Source organism: Patiria miniata, unplaced genomic scaffold, assembly GCF_015706575.1.
Source record: "Patiria miniata isolate m_02_andy unplaced genomic scaffold, ASM1570657v1 HiC_scaffold_21, whole genome shotgun sequence".
NCBI classification, from domain to species: domain Eukaryota; kingdom Metazoa; phylum Echinodermata; class Asteroidea; order Valvatida; family Asterinidae; genus Patiria; species Patiria miniata.
The window spans coordinates 1,458,534-1,476,056 of NW_024037060.1; the positions used below are offsets into that span (position 1 = coordinate 1,458,534).

The 17,523-nt window shown below is 40.6% G+C and overlaps 1 protein-coding gene across 2 annotated transcripts; it reads right to left on the reverse strand.

The window, feature by feature from the left end:
• Positions 1-736: 736 nt before the first annotated feature.
• On the reverse strand, positions 737-16,823 carry LOC119729532 (uncharacterized protein C7orf31-like). Of its 2 annotated transcripts, XM_038202132.1 has the most exons (9): positions 16,410-16,823; positions 11,042-11,221; positions 8,505-8,576; positions 8,283-8,312; positions 7,876-8,072; positions 7,569-7,654; positions 6,741-7,004; positions 3,265-3,420; positions 737-2,657 (listed from the first exon to the last, which is right to left on the reverse strand). In XM_038202132.1, exons 1-9 carry the CDS (start codon positions 16,568-16,570, stop codon positions 1,443-1,445), a joined length of 2,361 nt encoding a protein of 786 aa, XP_038058060.1. In that variant the 5' UTR covers positions 16,571-16,823; the 3' UTR covers positions 737-1,442. The 2 variants fall into 2 exon arrangements, with proteins under 2 accessions (XP_038058060.1, XP_038058061.1); XM_038202133.1 differs by lacking the exons at positions 11,042-11,221; positions 16,410-16,823 and adding an exon at positions 9,131-9,564.
• Positions 16,824-17,523: the final 700 nt, after the last annotated feature.

A 17,523-nucleotide genomic window follows, 5' to 3' on the forward strand; every position in this document is an offset into this window, starting at 1 on the left:
ATATTAAGTTAAGTGTAAACTTTTTGAAAACTCTTGAAAGCTCTTGAAAACCTCTTGCCCTCCCCCTTATGTCATGATACTAGTAAAATGGGCCGAACATTTTAAATGTATTCTTGAATTGTATTAGAATGTAGGAGAAAGTATGGTAGATTTTCAAAATGTTGGGGGCATTCCAGGCGCGGTTCTAGAACCAATATTTTTGGGGGGCTAGCACGGTGGATCCAGAATTTTTTCAGGGAGGCGTGCTGAAATGTAGGCCTCCGAAAATCAATAGGTGGGGGGGGGGGGGGGGGGGGGGGGGCTCATGCCATATTTTCAATGGGGAGCGCCAATTAAAATCCTAAAATCATTCACACTATATTAACTAGTGCACCCTTGTCACGGCTATTTCTTCTTTAGGGGGAGACCGTTCGCATGTACATCACAATCCTTCTTTTTGCTAATGCAATTTTTTTTTAACGGAATTTATTTTGGGGGGGCTAGACAAAATTTTGGGGGGGCTACAGCCCCCCCCCCTAGCCCCCCCGTAGAACCGCGCCTGGGGCATTCCCCAGACCCTTAGCAGGGCGTGTCTTATACTCACCCCCCTCCTTTATATCAACACCCCCATGCATGTTTCCTAAATTTAGATAATAAGAATTCACCTTTCTTCTTTACACTATACGTATATACAGAAAAAATAGTCGGTAAACTTTATGTAAAAAAAATCGTGCTTTAACACGGGTGGTGAGCTGTGTTTTTTTCAATCTTTGCGTACGGAATGTGCATGCATTCGCTATCCAACAAGGCGAGTGCTGGAGTAGTGAATAGTGTTCGTTGTTTTTGCAGTGTGCACAGCAATGTGACTAACGGCACTCTAATTGAAGTTACCAAACAAAATTTTACCAAAGTATTTGGTCTCTCAATTTTTGATAAAGCCTTTTGACATTTGATTTGTCTGTACTGTGACAATTTTGTAATCTTATTCACAGTGGAATATCTTTTATCGAGTCTGTGGTAGGCCGGTATAGGTTGAATGGGGCCCAGTGCCCAGGACAAATAATTGGAGGATCTCCAGCAACTCAACAGTCTCATAACCGAGCATTCATGACATAAATGTCAGTAAATTATCTATTTTCCAATAAACCACTCATTTCATTATTTAATGCAGGTCAGATTAAAACTGAAAGTTCCAGAGCGTCATATTTTTTGGTCCAGATAATATGTTTTCGGAATGCAGCCATTTTCCCCTTCTGATATTTAAAAGCTGGTCGAAATGTTGTAACCATTTTGTTGGGGCCCGTAACCTATCGTGAGGCTCGATTGGCCCAGTGGGCCCATCCATTTATCTGCTACCAGCCTACAGTAAAAACAAACGGTGGATTTTTCCGTAAACTGTTAGAAATTTTTCTGTGTCAATCAAGAGCCACGAAGGCCTGAATTGAAAACAACGAGGCACAGTATTAGTGCCAATTGCAGGCATTTACACCCTCGAACTCATGCTTCTTTCCTGTGTTGATGTTCTCCCTCAAATCGGGGTTAGTCTCTGGGAAGGTGTTGTGAAACTCCCTCCTCGTTCCCGTCTTGGTAAAAGAGTCCTGCATCCTCAACAGTTTGGTTTGGGGTCGAGGACCGAAGGGGGAACTTGGCTTCCAGTCTAATCTAGGGTCACGTGTGCCCTCGGGGTTAAAATGACGACCGTCCACTTTGGAGTTACTACCCGGGTTGTCGAATGCTGGGTAGTTCCAGGTCATCGAGGCCCCACCCAGTCTCTCGCTGGGTTTGTAGTCCCTTGTGACGAGGGGTGATTCCCCACCCCCTGAAGCCACTTGGGCAGTGTCACTGAAGTGAACCGATCTAGATGTGGTATCAGCTGATTTTGTGGACGGTCTACTACTGTACATGTTTGGTAAACTCTTGCTCATATCTCTGAGATCGAACCTACTGTTCTCGGGTGTGGTCACCGTTTTCACCAGATCGGGATTGTAACTGTATGTATAGCTGGACTGCGCGACTGGTTTCTGGGCGATGGAAGGCTCCAATCGCGGCATACTATTCATCATTTGCCGTTGGGTGTACTTGGGTGTGATATACGGGTTCCTGCCAGGGAATCCCGCGAACTGGACGTCCATTTCGGCCGATCGCCCAGCGCGGCTCCTCGCTAACTCCTCCCGGGCTGCCTCGAGCTTGTACGCGTCGGTTAGCGTCTCGGTCTTGTGGTAGTCCCACGGGCCCACGTAGTCGTACTCGTACGGATTGTCGCCGTCGTAGTAAAACGGCGGTTTGGTGGTGTAGATCTTGTGCAGGGTGTCGTAGTAGACTGGGGACTGGAGCTGCGGAGCGGTGAAGTCCACCTTACGCTTGAGCAGCCTCAGATCATGGTGGTGCTCCTGCTGCTCAGCTTGTTTCCATCTAGCGTTCTGGGTGAGTGCCTCCAACTCCTCCTTCCGCCTCTCCGCCATCTGCTTCAAGTAACTTCCCTCCTCCTTCTTCTGCTCCTCCGTGAAGCCCGTGAGGGAGTTCTCGGGCTCCTGCTTAGATTGTTGCTTCATCTCTTCCAGCTTTCGCAGTTGGGCCTCCGGGTGCTGTGCCGCCTGGAGCTTCTTCCATTGGTCGGTCAGGGCTGGATGTTGGAAGGATTGCTGCGTCTCTGTCGGAAGGTTCTTGTACTCGGGAACCTTTGAATAGAGTGAAAGCATAGATATTATTACAGTTCTCTACCCCCTTATGGTATAACTTTTGTGCCATATTATACAGCGTTCTGTACGCGCCAAAATGGGCTCTATGTCTTGCTCCAATCCTAGTGCGATATCAAAGTTATATAAGGGGCTCCGTATATAGCTTTTAGCATATACATGTAGACACCAGAGGGATTTGAGAAATTTAAGGCGGAGAAGAAAGACGCCTGTGCGTTGGAAACATCAAAATTGAAGTGTCACTGTATAAACAAGATTTAACAGGTATCTGAAATGACATTTTTGTTACCGTCAGGCCCGATGCCTTAATGTTATCCTTACGAAAATTATGAACTTCTTTCAGGGAATCAATGTCGTGCACTGTCTGACAAAATTTGGTCACGGTTGACCCTGTGCATTGACCACACGACTGTAAATGAAAAAGCGACATATGGGTATAGTGTGGAATTAGGACTCTACATAATACGAACTGATAAGAGGCACCATTAATCTGTTTATGAGCGATACGTTTTTCTTGATGCAATTTTACGTTGGGTATGTACTAATGTAAAAACATTGATTTGGCGATAATTTCAAATCCAAGTTTTACCTTATCCATTTCGATGTCCACTTTGGGCGAGAAGGGCACGTATTCAATGCGGCCATCTTTAATGACGCATCGGACGCACTGGTTTGGACCAATCAGGCGAGAGATGCGACCTTCCAGGGGACGAGGCGGCATGAACGTGGGATAAGACCGCGGACGCTGAGAAGGAGGAAGAGAAATCAAACCTATGCATTAGGATTCAGAACAAAGAACCAATCAGAGTGTCCCGGACAAGGATATCAGTCTTGTAGATCGGTGATGATTGGTTGAAACCTCGAAGACTGAAATAGGATTAGAAAGAAATAACATAGAAGAACTCTTCACAAGTCACATCTTGGAAAAGGAATAAAGAGGTTGATTTGCTCTTGCTTCTGGAAAACGAAGCAACTAATGATTATAATAAGCCATATAAGAATTCTTTATCAAGTGTGCCTCGTCAACTCCAAAGTTCTGAAAATAAGACACAAAAATCAGTTAATTGCGCAAAATTGTGTGCACAAGATGTGTGCTGAATGGTCAGTAACCTCCGGGAATTGTCATCGTTGTTCAAAAAGTAGACCATGGTGCAATCAACCTTGAAACCACGACTCGAGATCTTACTAAAAATGGGACTACATTGAACAAAAATAAAACCTAAAATCTGGTGTGTTGGTTGATAGAGCGTTATAGGTAACCAATGCTATTTTACTCGTCGAGTTTATGTCTCCCTCGTTCTAAACCTGGTTAACATGTACTTCCTTAGTATTAAAATATTGATTGGTTGCGCTATATTGAGAAAAAGAACTCGGGTTTAGACCTATAGGCTTAAATACCCATTCGGCTCCCCCCTCACCCCCACCCCCACCATTTCAAATTGTCTTTAATAGAAATACATGTACTGTACAATTACAGAATGTCGTTAAAAGTGATAATGATAATCTAATTGATAATCTTGCTAAATAAAATTGATAATCTATATTGTTATAACAATCGTTTTAGTTTCCCAATAATTACCAACGATACTATCTGGGTGCATGTAATTTGTTAATCAAGAAACACAATTGTTGTAAAAGTGTGACGGTCTTTGTACATTGTGCGATGCCCTAAAGTAATTACTTTATTTTGAAATCGTGGCTGTAGAAAAGTGCCTAATTTTCCTGGAGGTATAAGCAGCTGCTGTGATATTACTATTTTTTTTTTTTTTTTACATCTTCCAAAAAGGAGAGGGGAAACTTTAACATCAATCTGAAATATTGTACCACTTCTCCCGCATTAGCTTAAACGTTACAACAGAGTGAAATCTTATTTATGAACCCTTTCAACCTTGAGACTCACTGCAATATCGCGTTCACCACGTGACGCAGATATTAATAATGTTCATGTCAGTGTATGTGAAGTGCGGGTGTAAGAGTAATGACAACTACTAAATGTGTTGACTTGGCTGTTCTGAATTGTATAGGCCCTAATTTAATCATCCTGTTTTCTCAGTGTAGAATGCATAGTGAAAGGATGGGGGACATTCTATTTTTGCCTGGTTTTTCTATTGCTTAATACGCACATGTACTTTGCTGCATGATTTAATCTCTAAGTTTCAGTTGATAATCATGTGGGGGGTTTTCTGCCAATGCTAACAAACATAAGTTCAGAGGCAATGTGTATTCTAGATTAGTATTCCAAGAAGTTACTCTCTTGTGTACGGTGAAAGTACAGTAACTTTTCAAAGATTTGTAGTCTTTGAAAAGTTATCGTCATGCTTCATATTTTAAGGGAGGGGGGGGGGGGTCCGTGGACAGATGATTAATTTGATTTAATTATTTAGGCATGGAGGGCTTGCTTGTTTAATTATATTTTGTTTGTTAGATGTAACTGCAACCTCAAACACGGTTTCCATATCCTCAGCGCAAATAACATAATATATTTCAATCAATCTTGAAAGATAAACATTTGTTCACAGACAAAATAAAATTCTTTATTGCATATACAAAAGAGTGCATCCATAAAACTGTTACAAAAGTCGTGCGTTCTTACAAAACATGATAACAAGTGCGTCGAATGCTGCCATGAACATGACATTGCGTGGAGATTCCTAACGATTAACTACATTTGAATTGAAGTTTCTTCTGCAATTTTGAAGACAGCCTCTACCAGGTAAATATTGCATATAGCAGAACAATAGGCCTATCTATTTCAATTTCAAACAACCAGTTTACAATCTGTTTTAAGATCAGAAAAAGAGTTTGTTACTTTTTTGCGAAGAACACAAAGCACGTGGTGTGATATGTATACAATAGGAGCCGTGCGTTTCTTTCCATATCAAATCATTAAATCGATTGAAAAACTAAATTCAATATGATCAAATTTTAACTTTGGAAGTTATCTTCAAAGTACTCAAATAATGTAGTTCTAATACATGACATACTTAGTGGAGATGGTAGGTTTTAGGGTGGGAATGGTTTATAACGATACGACTAGTCAGTGATGGTCATATCTAGCGTAAACATGTGAAAGTTGCCGACATCAGGACAATTTTATAAATAAACTTCAAAGAGGAAACTCTGGATACAAATGTGCATGTATTTTAAGGCGGGCAAAATAATTTCGGGTTCGGCTTGAAAAGTTTGCAATAATAAACACGGCAATGAGAGTATTATGTGAGTTTTACAGACAAGCCATTTCATAGTGGATTAAGAAGTGATCTGATTTAATAAACTTTTCAAATGTAGGCCTATAAGTGCTCATAAGCTATCTCGATTGGGGAGATATGTCCTGTTTAGTGCTGTTCTTTGGACACCTCGACGAATGAACGGGAGCGATGGCTTAGGCTGCAAAGAAAGACAAATTGAAACATGTTAGCAATTTACCCCCAAAAAGGTTCGATTTCAAGATCAAGGACCTGTTGAGGGAATGTTTCTTTATCAGATGAAGAAGTCATTTTCAAGGAGGAGGTAAAGACATTCCAATAATTAAATGCTGATGTTTCACACACACTAACATACAAATGTACTTATATTGCCCGCATCTGTAAGAAACATTCAAAGAAAAAGTTAATAAAATAGCCGCCATTCTTCTTAATAAGATAGTACTCCTTGTACAATAATAAGAACATAAGTCAAAGGTATGTACGAGTATGAAACACCTCACCAAAGGCATATATACAGTGAAAGAGTCTAGCGAGCTTCTCGCCAGAACTTGCCATTGTTATAAGGGTTCGAACATTCTCCTCCGCCATTTATTTTATTCCAGAACTCTTTAATTCAGCAATCGTTGCTCTTGAAATTAATCTTAACCCCTTTCTTGAACCACAGCGTCATAATGTAAGGCTTCGCAATCTATCTTAATCTATTACGTGAAAAATTAACATCGTAGGCAGTACTTAATGATCTATTCGTATTTCATTTTGAAAGTTTAGTGTGTTACGTTTAGGAAATTATTAAACCGTTTTCATTTTCAAAACCGTTCTAAAGTTAAACCCATAACACAGCCTTAAATTAAATACTCACCATGCTATGGTTTTCAATGCCTATCCTTTTCTCCATGTCCACTTTCTCGTCGTAGTTATCAAGGCGCAGTGCGTTGGCCGGGCCGTACCCGGTGAAGTTCTTACCGTACGTGGTCACCCACTGGGAGCGCTCCACGTTGCGCAGCGCGTTGGCGGTCCGAGGATGGATGGAGAAATCAAGGTGTCTTGGGGCGTGGGAGGGGAGGACTGACTTGGGGGGAATCGGGTAGAAGGTCTGCTGGCCACCTGTCGGTGTCTTCCGGTTCTGTGGATGAGAAAAGAACACGGATTTAACTTGGTTTCACTGAATTGTTTCATCATTTCGGAATGAAAAGATCGATAATCACTGTTTGCAAAGTTTTTGCGCTGCCAAAATATACATTCCCATAAGGATCAAGAAACCCTACATGTACATCTCTAATCATGCAATTATGGCTTCCTTGCAACCAGTGAAAAACTTTTGTTTTTAAACTACAACGATACGGCAGAACATTATTAGGATCGACCGACCTGATACAAAAAGCCCAGGTCTCCAAGATTGTTCCTTGGTTGGATGTGAACCCACGTCACAAAAAGTGCAAAGTCAGGAAAGTGCATGACATCCACGAATATTGTTAACATATTCCCACCAATTACAAATAAACAACTACTTGTAAGCATTATTTTCCAGAATTTTCTGACTCTGTTAACTTTGTCCTTTTGAAGTATTTTTGAAGTGAACATATTTTTTTTGTGAACAGAGAGACCAATGGGTTGATTTGTTGCAATACTATAACAAGAGCAAGTATCGATAGCAAGACGACGAAGGGAAGAAACCAAAAAGTTATACCTGGAAGAAGACATCACCAGGCCAAGATAAGGCTTTCTTCTGTGAATCCAACGGAAGGTCTTGTGTCTCCCATCTGTCTCCAGCACCTGAGGAGGAATATGGTAAGGAGGTATTGAAACTATGAGAACTTAAACAGTGCAGAGACAAGAACTTTACAGAAGCACCTAAAACTTACAGGCAATAGTTTTCAAAGTTAGTGATAGAGGAAGAATAAAAATATCTTTCTCATGACATACTCTGACTGTGTGCCAAATTCACAGATTGTATCATAAAATGAACAATCCCATCACCAATCTGCCAAACTAACCTTTGGATTTGTGGTTAATGGTGACATCGTAGCCGCTAGCGGGCATCTGAGGGTGCAGTGTCCCGCTGGACTCCTTGGCCGCCTCCCCGGTCTTATAGTCGTCCGGGGAGTTGGCGAAACTCGGGAACAGGGCGAAGCGGGACATGTGGGAGCTGTACGGATGCTCGGCCGGGAAAGTCTTGTCGATCTGAAGTTTCCTGTTGAATCGTTGAAAAAGAGTGAAATTTATTGCGATTAAAAGAAATAATATTCAGGTAGAGCAATCCGTTCGTTCAAAGATTAACACACATGAACCCCACAATACTTAAATTTAACTCAAGTGTGAAGTACATTTCACTCACTCCAACGATGTACATTGTATTTCGGATTTGGTTATGTATTAATTTGATTTATTTTTGAAAACTTACGTCATGTCAATCTCTCCTGGTCTTGGCAACCTTGAAAGACAAAAAAAATTAAAATAATGAAAAGCACTGAAAAGAAAATTGCATTTCATATCAACGGATCGGAATTGAAATGTAATGAATTTATGATGACTAAAAAGTGAATCCAACAAATGACAGTAAATAAATAGAAAATGCAAAATTAAATCTATCTTTAAGTTTAAAGAAATAAAAGTTAATGCTTACAGTTGATCATTGGACCTAATGTTGCTCCTTTTTAAAAGTGTGAGGTCGTAGTACTGCTCTACTGGCAGTCCTCTGCAAAGAAAATAAGACAATTAATCATAACAACAACCCAGATCTAGAACAAAGTTTAGAACAAATTTGCACCTGCAAACTATTTACGTTGCCGCGCCTTTGTGAAATCGCACCAATTTTATTTGATCAAATGATAAATAGATGATTCAATACAGTGGGGAGATAATTCCAGAGTATTTGCACGCAGTGTGAATTACTGAGATAACGGGTGATATTTTATTCAGTTTGACGCGCCTATAAGTCAGAGGTCGGATGTTGCTGTGAATGATAAATTTCAGAAACGGCATGCCATTGAAATCTTGGTCTAAACGGGAACAAAAATTCTTTTCAAGGAGGGAAGGATCTAACAACATTCTACCACGGTATACTATGCAACTAGGGCAAGGCTGCCGAAAAGAAAGACATATCAAACCTGTTACATGTATACATAAACAATTCTCTTCAGCATGACGAGTTCGATTCAACAGGTTGTTATGCCTGGCAACGTTTATCGTCCCCGGCGGGTCCGACACCGTACCGCAACGCTTTACTGTAAAATCTACTTCTGGTCTTACGTGTAGTAAATTGGATGAAGCTTGTTGAAAATTCTCTTCTCTTTCATGTGAGGGTAGCTCCTCGGTAAGGCGGGTAGCAGGGACGTCATTTTGGACCCCGAATTGTCCAAAATGTCCCCCTAAATCGTAACTGTGTCGGTCCAAATCTCGTACTCGGTCATGTGTACTGATACAGGCCTATGTGCACTGTATGTTGCCTACCCCGTCTCTAAGCCAAGCGGACAGGCCGGTTGCCATGGATTATGTAAATGAGCCGGCTGCCATTGACGGGCAACAAGCCAGCCAATCAATCAATTGAATCAACCACCTGCTGATGTATATTCATTGGGTTCCGTCAATAGGGGGTGAAGTGGGTCAACAGATCAGGGGGCATGACTGGAACCACTCGTCCGTGAGGAGGTATAAATCCACGCTACGTGTTTTTAGTTTGGGTTAAGCTCCTGCAGAGTATTTTGGGATCATGGGCTCGCTTGTTGTGATCTTTTTGGCAAACAGACTGCCAACAAATCCAAAACGCAGCCACAACAGAAACCTTACATTATACCTACACAACCAAACGTTTAACAAACTCATTTATTCAGTCATTGAAAAAATCCTGTCATCACGGAACTCCTTGTAAATATTAATTAACTGATGGCACAATAATGTAATAACTGTCCGCCTCAAAATGTCTGAGCGTAAATCAATTCAATAAAGTATGATTCTCGGCTTAAGGGACTGTTTTGAGTTCAGGTGTGGATAACTGTGGAATGGTAAACTTAATTCGCACATTAAGGGTCATGTTATACAGAATGCTGGTGATTAATGATTGGTTGTCATGATATATAGACAGTCCCTTTATAGCCGAGAATCAACTTGATTAAATTGATTGGCACTCATTTTGAGGCGGACAGTAATTACATTATTGTGCCATCAGTGAATGCTGGCCGGTGATTGGTTGTCACGATATAGAATGTTAAAGTCAAACTAAACCGGTATTGGTTATATTAGGCCTACACTGGAGCAGATGCTCGCTAGCAAAAGGAAAAACAAAATAGGAAACTTTATGGCATTCTTTTAGTGACATTTCTTTGATGGACAGAAAATCCCTTCCTACCACTAAGAAACACATATTCTTGGGTAGTGCTGTAGACTTAATAGCTAGTACCAGTATGATCTCAAGTTAAAACCGTGTTGAGACATTTTATTCGGGATGACTTTGTCTATAGCTTAAACAACACAACTTTGTCTATAGCTTAAACAACACAACTTTGTCTATAGCTTAAACAACACAACTTTGTCTATAGCTTAAACAACACAAATGTTATTTTCCAATTCAAAATTCTCTCTACGAAAAAAACCCACAATCACTCAACAGAGTCGAACAATGGTCGGCTTCTTCCACAAATTTGAGTTAACAGTTCTCCTTGCTGATCCCATTTGTTCTCATAAAAAGTTCATATAACGGTGGCTTCACTTTCAGTCACAAGCTCTGCTGTTAGATTTCCGTCGCAATAAATACTTTTCCCTTCTCAATTTCCCCCATATGAAAACGATGGACATATCTGTCCATTTACTTGGCGTCCAATGTAAATTATGACATACTTTTTACAATACATCATACTTGTAGTTACGGTTTTGAAGGCGTGTTTCATTGTTGTTTTAGCAGTGAAATTGTATGCAGCATATCCTCATTGCAAAAGTCTTAAAGCATTCGCGTAAAATGTAAATCCGCATTAACAGTTATATTTAAAAACAAATGGGGGGGGATAAAATGAGGATGCGAGATTTAAAACGGAAAGAATTTTGGGAAAACTCACCCTTCTCTTGCACTGCTGGTTAATATCCATCGTGACCTGTGACGTCATCTTCCAACGCATTTCAACGAATCAACACCTTAAACCCGCATTAAAGTGTCTAAAAAAAAATTACCTTGGGTAGGGGTCTGCCCCTGTGCCGAAGTGCCGATGTCCCTTCTCCACAGCGGGCGGGGGTTCGCTCTTGGGCCGATGATCGTCGGGGAGGTTGACTTGTCCCTCACCGGCGTACTCCCGCGCGGTGCCCCATGGTATCTTGGGCGTTTTCTCCAAGGCATCGCGGTAATGTTTGTATCTGCGGAGAAGGCATCCGAAAAGTTAGTTTTAACATACTAAAACTGTCAAAGGGGTTGATTTTTGTGAAAGAACGGGATTATGACAGAAAACATGTAAGTTAACACTTTTCGGGCATTGGCGATTTGAAAAAGGGTTTTAGAGACACAATTTGGTGAGAGGGGTTTTGATCATCGTTTTCTTTTAATATAGACCATTATGTGAGTTTTAAAACGTCAAAACTTCGATTTTGAAGTCTTTTACTTTTTTCGCTACTTTCACTTCTTTCTGCAGTCCAATAGAAAAAAAGACACTGGGAATTTTTCGTACGGCATCAAAACGGAGGTGATCCACATGGACCATCTTCCTTGAAAAAAAGCTGGAGGTGTATCACCTCAATACCATGAAAATGGCTCTTAAACTTTGAAACAAAAATTTTAGTCCAAAACACGTGTTAAGTTGTTAGGTAAGCCTTTTTGCCTATTTTAGTCGGTCCGGGAGAAATGTGACCCAGTGGGATGTGGACCAGCGACCCACAGTTCCAACTATATCCTCAACCAGAAGTAGAAATTCCCCACTTGCTCTGATATGCGCAATTCACGTAAGAAAAAAACCCGAATACACAGAACCGTGTGGGTGACTTTCCAATTGAGTGTATCCCAAAACCTAAAACCGTGATGTCTGGGCTTGGCAATACGGGGAGAGACACTTGATTAAGGTAGGAGGTATACGGTCTTGAATCGAGGCTAAAATGATGTGTCCAATACGTGTGGAAGAGGCAACACGGACAGAACAGCCTAATTCTGAGAAAGGGTCCTCAATTATTCATACAATGGCTTAGCACTGACAGCCTCGGTTTCGGTGCTCTATTGGGATTCGTCTATGTACTCCAGCCTAGCCGTTGGTGGAGCTAGACACGTAAGTAAAATATTCGTTGTTTATTTCACTGAGAATGACTAGAGCAGCGCCCTAGTACTTACTTCTAAACCCAGAATTAACTTGTTGCAAGAAACTGCCAAAACTGATAACACTTTTTATTTGCATTTGTTGAAACTAAATAAGGTGATATCAAATCTGTTGAAGAACGAAGTTCTCAGTGAGCTTGCCTACTCAAGGGAGCAAGCAAGCTCCCATAAGTAAGCGCACTTTGAATAAAGCGTGAGACGGTTATAAAAGGCTAGAGGTTTATTAAAGCTGGCCAACGCACGCACACCGGTTTGGGTCTGCGGTAAGAATTAGTGCCTAGTGTGGCAACTCAAGCCTCCCTCACTGATAATTATCAGCACAATCCCGTCCTAACATCCTCCTTTTTCTGACCATTAACATGAATGAGCGTCTTGACATAATGGCCACACGATTAAGGCCGCGGCTTAATTGAACAATACCTGATAATTACTTTACAACCTCAAAAGCATTATCTTCTGATCGGATCCGAAAATACAATTTAATCGAATAATGAACAAAAGGTTCACTAATTAATGGTATAATGGTAACGAAATGATGACGTGTGTTGTGCGGTCATTCAAATTAAGATTGTCAAGTCAGTTCCGACGATGTCTTTTCCAAGAAACGATTTTAACAAACTGCTGTGATGTAGGACACGACGGGTTGTTGAAACCTTTCGTGCACTTTGCAGCCACGGCCAAATAATGAGACAGACAGTATTCGGAAGCCGTAAATTATGTGAGGTTTGTCTTTAACAGACCATTTCAAGACGCCATCACTAAAAAGAAACCACCGTTAATTTATTTCGGAATCTACGATCTTTAATTGCCCAGTCAAATGATTCAGCATTTTTCCTCCTTTTATTTCAAAGCTTTTAAAGTGAAGGAAAACGAGGATGGAAAATGTAAGTTATTTAAGTATAAGGAAGAAAACTCATCCGACCAAGCAGCAGGAATTAACCAATTTTCTATGTTGCGGATATTCGTACAAGGATCACAGGAGGACCCTGCGCGAGTACACTACCCTATAACACTCTGATTAAGGCACGGAGGAATAACTACATGTACAGTGGCTTATTTTTTTATAGATGCATGCATGGTCAAGTATGCCCTACATACTGCGTATTCATGCCAACTGTGGCATTACGCAGTACAAAGCTGATTCAGCGTTCTTTATAATTTTGGACGATTTTTCATTATTCCCTGCGTTATTCCACTTCTCGATAAATATTGGTGACTTCCCCTTTATATTAATTACATTTTCGTTTTCACTTGTTTAGCATTTAGTTCTCTTTTTGCAAGTCTTCATTTCAAACGTTAAAAAATTCCTTGAGTTTTAAGCGTTTAAACCGAAAACCTAACCTCGACTCTAATGCATCACACACCGAGGCAAACTAACCAATCATCAAATCCTCACTGTGTTTTGACGCTATGCTATAAAGTACGATTTGCCAGACAGCACTTCAACATAGATCATCGACTCATAAAATTTAGTAATGACAAACATTCGCATTAATTTGATGTTGTACTGAGACTTTTAGGGCAGAAACATTCCCTGAATGTTCTGACGCCACCAATAGCACGCAATGCTCTTCGACCAATTATTTCCTCGTACCCACGGACCTATCCTAGGGCACTGATGACCACTGCTTTACCAAGTACTATTGCGAAGGAAACGCAAAGCATTGTGGGAGCCTTACCGCCGTTATCAACGCACGTATGCATTCCTAAGCACGTGTATGGATGAACCAAATCTAGCCAATCAGAGCTCGAAGAAATTAGACACTACTCCTGTATAATATTATGAGGCGATAATGGGTACGAGATGACGCTAATGATTCATCGGTTCGTACTCGTACTTTGCTAATAGACAAAACTGATAGTTGTCAGACTAAAGTCCGATTTCCGGCGAGGCAACCTCGTAAATAACCCAAACTCCAATTTTTTTGACAAATTGTGTTGATTTATTTGTTGCCGTTATCGCCCGATAATATTTATCACACAGTGAGGTGGGCCATACGTCATGGGTCCCGTTATTAATTCGATATTAATCGCTAGATGCATGGATGGCCTTTTTATATATGAGAAACGTGGTAAGCAAGTAACAACTTCATCAATAATCACGGGTACCAAATGTATTTTAAACACATATAATTGAAATCGATTATAGTACCATAAAGAAATAAATCACTTTTTATACGACACACAAAATGCTGTAGTAAATGCTGCATGCAGAATTCAACCTTCCCTAAAAATGTGCACGTGGAAATATGAATATTACACTGCAAAAGGTTCCGGTGCGATTTGATCCGGGATCCGGGTTCTAGTTTGACCTAGTACTTCTCGGGGTCAAAATGGCACTTTTCTGGGTCAAAATGACACTGTCAATTTTAAAAGTAGGCTGCAGTGTACCAATTCCTTTTTCTAAGGTGTTGTATTCCCGTAGGTAAAAATGCCTTGATCTCCCGACCGTATTAATAACATGTCGAAAAATGATTCATCTAAGGTTCGTCGCTATGTTAAAATAGTAAATGAGATGATTCGAGTTTAATGAGTTTTTTCCCGGGTACAATGTCTGGTGTCTGACAGCAAACGATTTCAATATAGAATGTATTTCACATTTTATGAAGGGGTAAAACAAAAATCAGGTTGTCGTGTTGTTCAACATTCCCCCTCCAAAGCAATACTCTGAAGAATAGACAAATAGATAAGGCGATCTCAAATAAGTTCTAGATGTTCTAGACTAGTTTCGGGATGCTCAGATAAAGCGTACAACTTTCTTAGCTAGAAAGCAAGTTCTGGTGCTCGACAACGTTTAATATTAGTCTGGAAAATGGAACACATTATCTTCTGTTACTTGTTTGCCCGATTACCTAAAACGGCAAACGGTTTTTTTTTGGGTCAACACAACTGACACAGCACGCAAAATAAAACTATGATGTAGCCGTCATATACATGTATAGACTGCGGTACATGCAGATATTCGAACCGGTCGTCCGACCTTGGCAAGCTTAGTGGCCCAGCGGTAAAAAAACGTCTTCACCAGGAAACAGGTCAATGGTTCGAGTTCCACCCAAGTTAAATTTGTGATTTTTTTTCTCAAAAGCGTTTGGACCAGTTTAGAACCAAAGTGTACTAACGTCGTTAAGGAGGGACATAATAAACCAATGTCAAAAACTATGGTACTTCCTTATGTTACTTGTAAAATGAAGTTCTCACGTGAGCCACAGCTAAAAATGTGATGAATTTGACGCTGACAGATTTGTGGAAAACTTTGGTACAATATTATAAACAGTATGTTTCAGACTAGTCGGAGTGCAAAATAGACACCTTATAGGTGTCAAGACTGCTGTAACTTTGTTCGCAAATGTCATCGGTAACCAGGTTGCTATGTAAGCATCAAGTCCATAGTTTCTGCAGGGCGACAGAGTGCACAGTGTTAGGGCAGTGCAAGTTTGCTTTGGTTTGACCCGAAGGTCCGTTAGTTTATTTGTGTTGCGAGCAATTTTACAATGTACATGGTGATTGGTTATTGAATTCGGCCGTGTTTGCACGGTTGACATCCCTTGCAGTTCTTAGAGATTTTATTGCGGGGTAACCGATAAAACTGGCATCATGAAAAGAGACTTTGAAATCATACCATGGCTTTTCATTAAGGAAATTATTTGGACCAAACGGGTACTGCCTGTTCCTTATTTAACAGAATCTTATTTTATGATGGAAATCTAGCAATCCACTCCTCCTCCAACATATTAAACCCGATTCTTCAATTTAGGGATTTCTGTATAGTACAATCAAGAACATACAGGTAATATATCAATGTCCCTATTCACAGAATACAAATGAGTCCGTCATTGTTTTAATTAAAAAAACCTGGTTGTGCCAATAAGTTTACCCTTCTGATCAACAATGGAGGTCTATCGCCAGGATAGGTTTCTCCAATCTTTTTGGTGCAGTGACGGTATCAAAGTAAATCATAACAAAACTTCCCAAGATCAGGACCCAATGTTAAAACACGTGAATATTCTCTGGGCTTGCGATTATTTGACTAATACGATGCAATACGACTAGACTTACGATTTCAGGTTAATAATTTCGTGTTCAGACAACCGTCGGTCACCTCGACTTGAAACAACTCGACCGTTTTGCCGACTTCGTGCAGACGACACCGTCGTCTGCTACAGAAATCGTGTGTGGATTCCGCAGTCTCTATGATAGCTCCACTGATTACCATTTTGAAAGTACTGAAGAAGTACATCCACTCACCTGTTGGAAGAAACAGTGGGCCTCTGTGGAACAAGATACGGTGTGAAGAGCTCACTGGATTGGAAGTTCCTGGAAAGATTGTCCGTTCCTTGAGTCTCCTTGTAATAGTGATGTAAACCCAATGGTCCCGTAGGTATCGTACTCAGACTTGCTGCTGCCATTTCGACTCCAATTTGACAAACTTTTGGTGAAACCTGCGCACGTTCCTTTTAGATAAGTAAATCCTGCTACGACTCAGCATCCATAGTATTTATATCCAAAATATCCGGAATTTTGTACTTCGTTGCAACAGATGTGTGGGAGTGTGTGAGTGTTATTCTACACTACTCGAGTGTATTTAGGTTACGACTTGTCACATTACAGTACACATGGGTTTCCCTGGCACGGGGACTAGAATGCTAAACAACGTAGCCCTGGTAACATGCCCCCTGGCCCCTTTATGAGACGGACGCTTTTGTCATGTTAATTTTACAAGGCCGTCTGTGCAGTGGTGCTGTGAAGTCTGGTGAGCCCTCTATTGTCCGGTGCCTGTCACCTTAATGTTATTAGATTTATATTTTGTTCAGATGTGTTGGATCACATACTTCAACTTCTTCTAAACATTGGACATACGAGGGGATCTGTCCGATAACTTTTTTCTGATATATAGACATGCAGGAGCGTTTTATTGGTTGAAGAATTTCTAAAAGGTGGTTCCTAGAATTTTTTTTTTCTAAATGAATAGGTCAGCACCTCAAAACGGCTACTTAAGTAATACTTTCACAGAAAAAGACAAAAATAAGGTCGCTTTTTCGAAAACAAAATTCAGATTTTGCCAGTAATCCCGCGTAAATAGATCTGGACATCTCACGCGACATTGCACGTTCAATGTGGATCTTTGGGCGTAAATCAGAGTTCTGTAAATTGTGGAGGGCGCCCTCTAATGCAGAGTGAAATTGCAATTTTATCTTAAATTTGCCGATTATTTTCGAAATAGGCAATTTCTTTCCCGATTTTTTATCTAATGTGTAAACAAGTCCATATGATTTATTTCAAAACATTAAACCCTTAAAATGCACCTGTATCTCGAGGGTTATTGCAATAGTGCCAAAGCTCGGAAAGATGATGTCAGCTC

Bases quoted from the DNA above. Each gene is read 5' to 3' on its own strand.
- LOC119729532 (XM_038202132.1), bottom strand. From the start codon at position 16,570: ATGGCAGCAGCAAGTCTGAGTACGATACCTACGGGACCATTGGGTTTA. The intron at 8,577-11,041 runs GTAATTTTTTTT...TTTTCTTTGCAG, and splicing joins GGGGCAGACCCCTACCCAAG to AGGACTGCCAGTAGAGCAGT. The intron at 8,313-8,504 runs GTAAGCATTAAC...TTGTCTTTCAAG, and splicing joins ATTAGGTCCAATGATCAACT to GTTGCCAAGACCAGGAGAGA.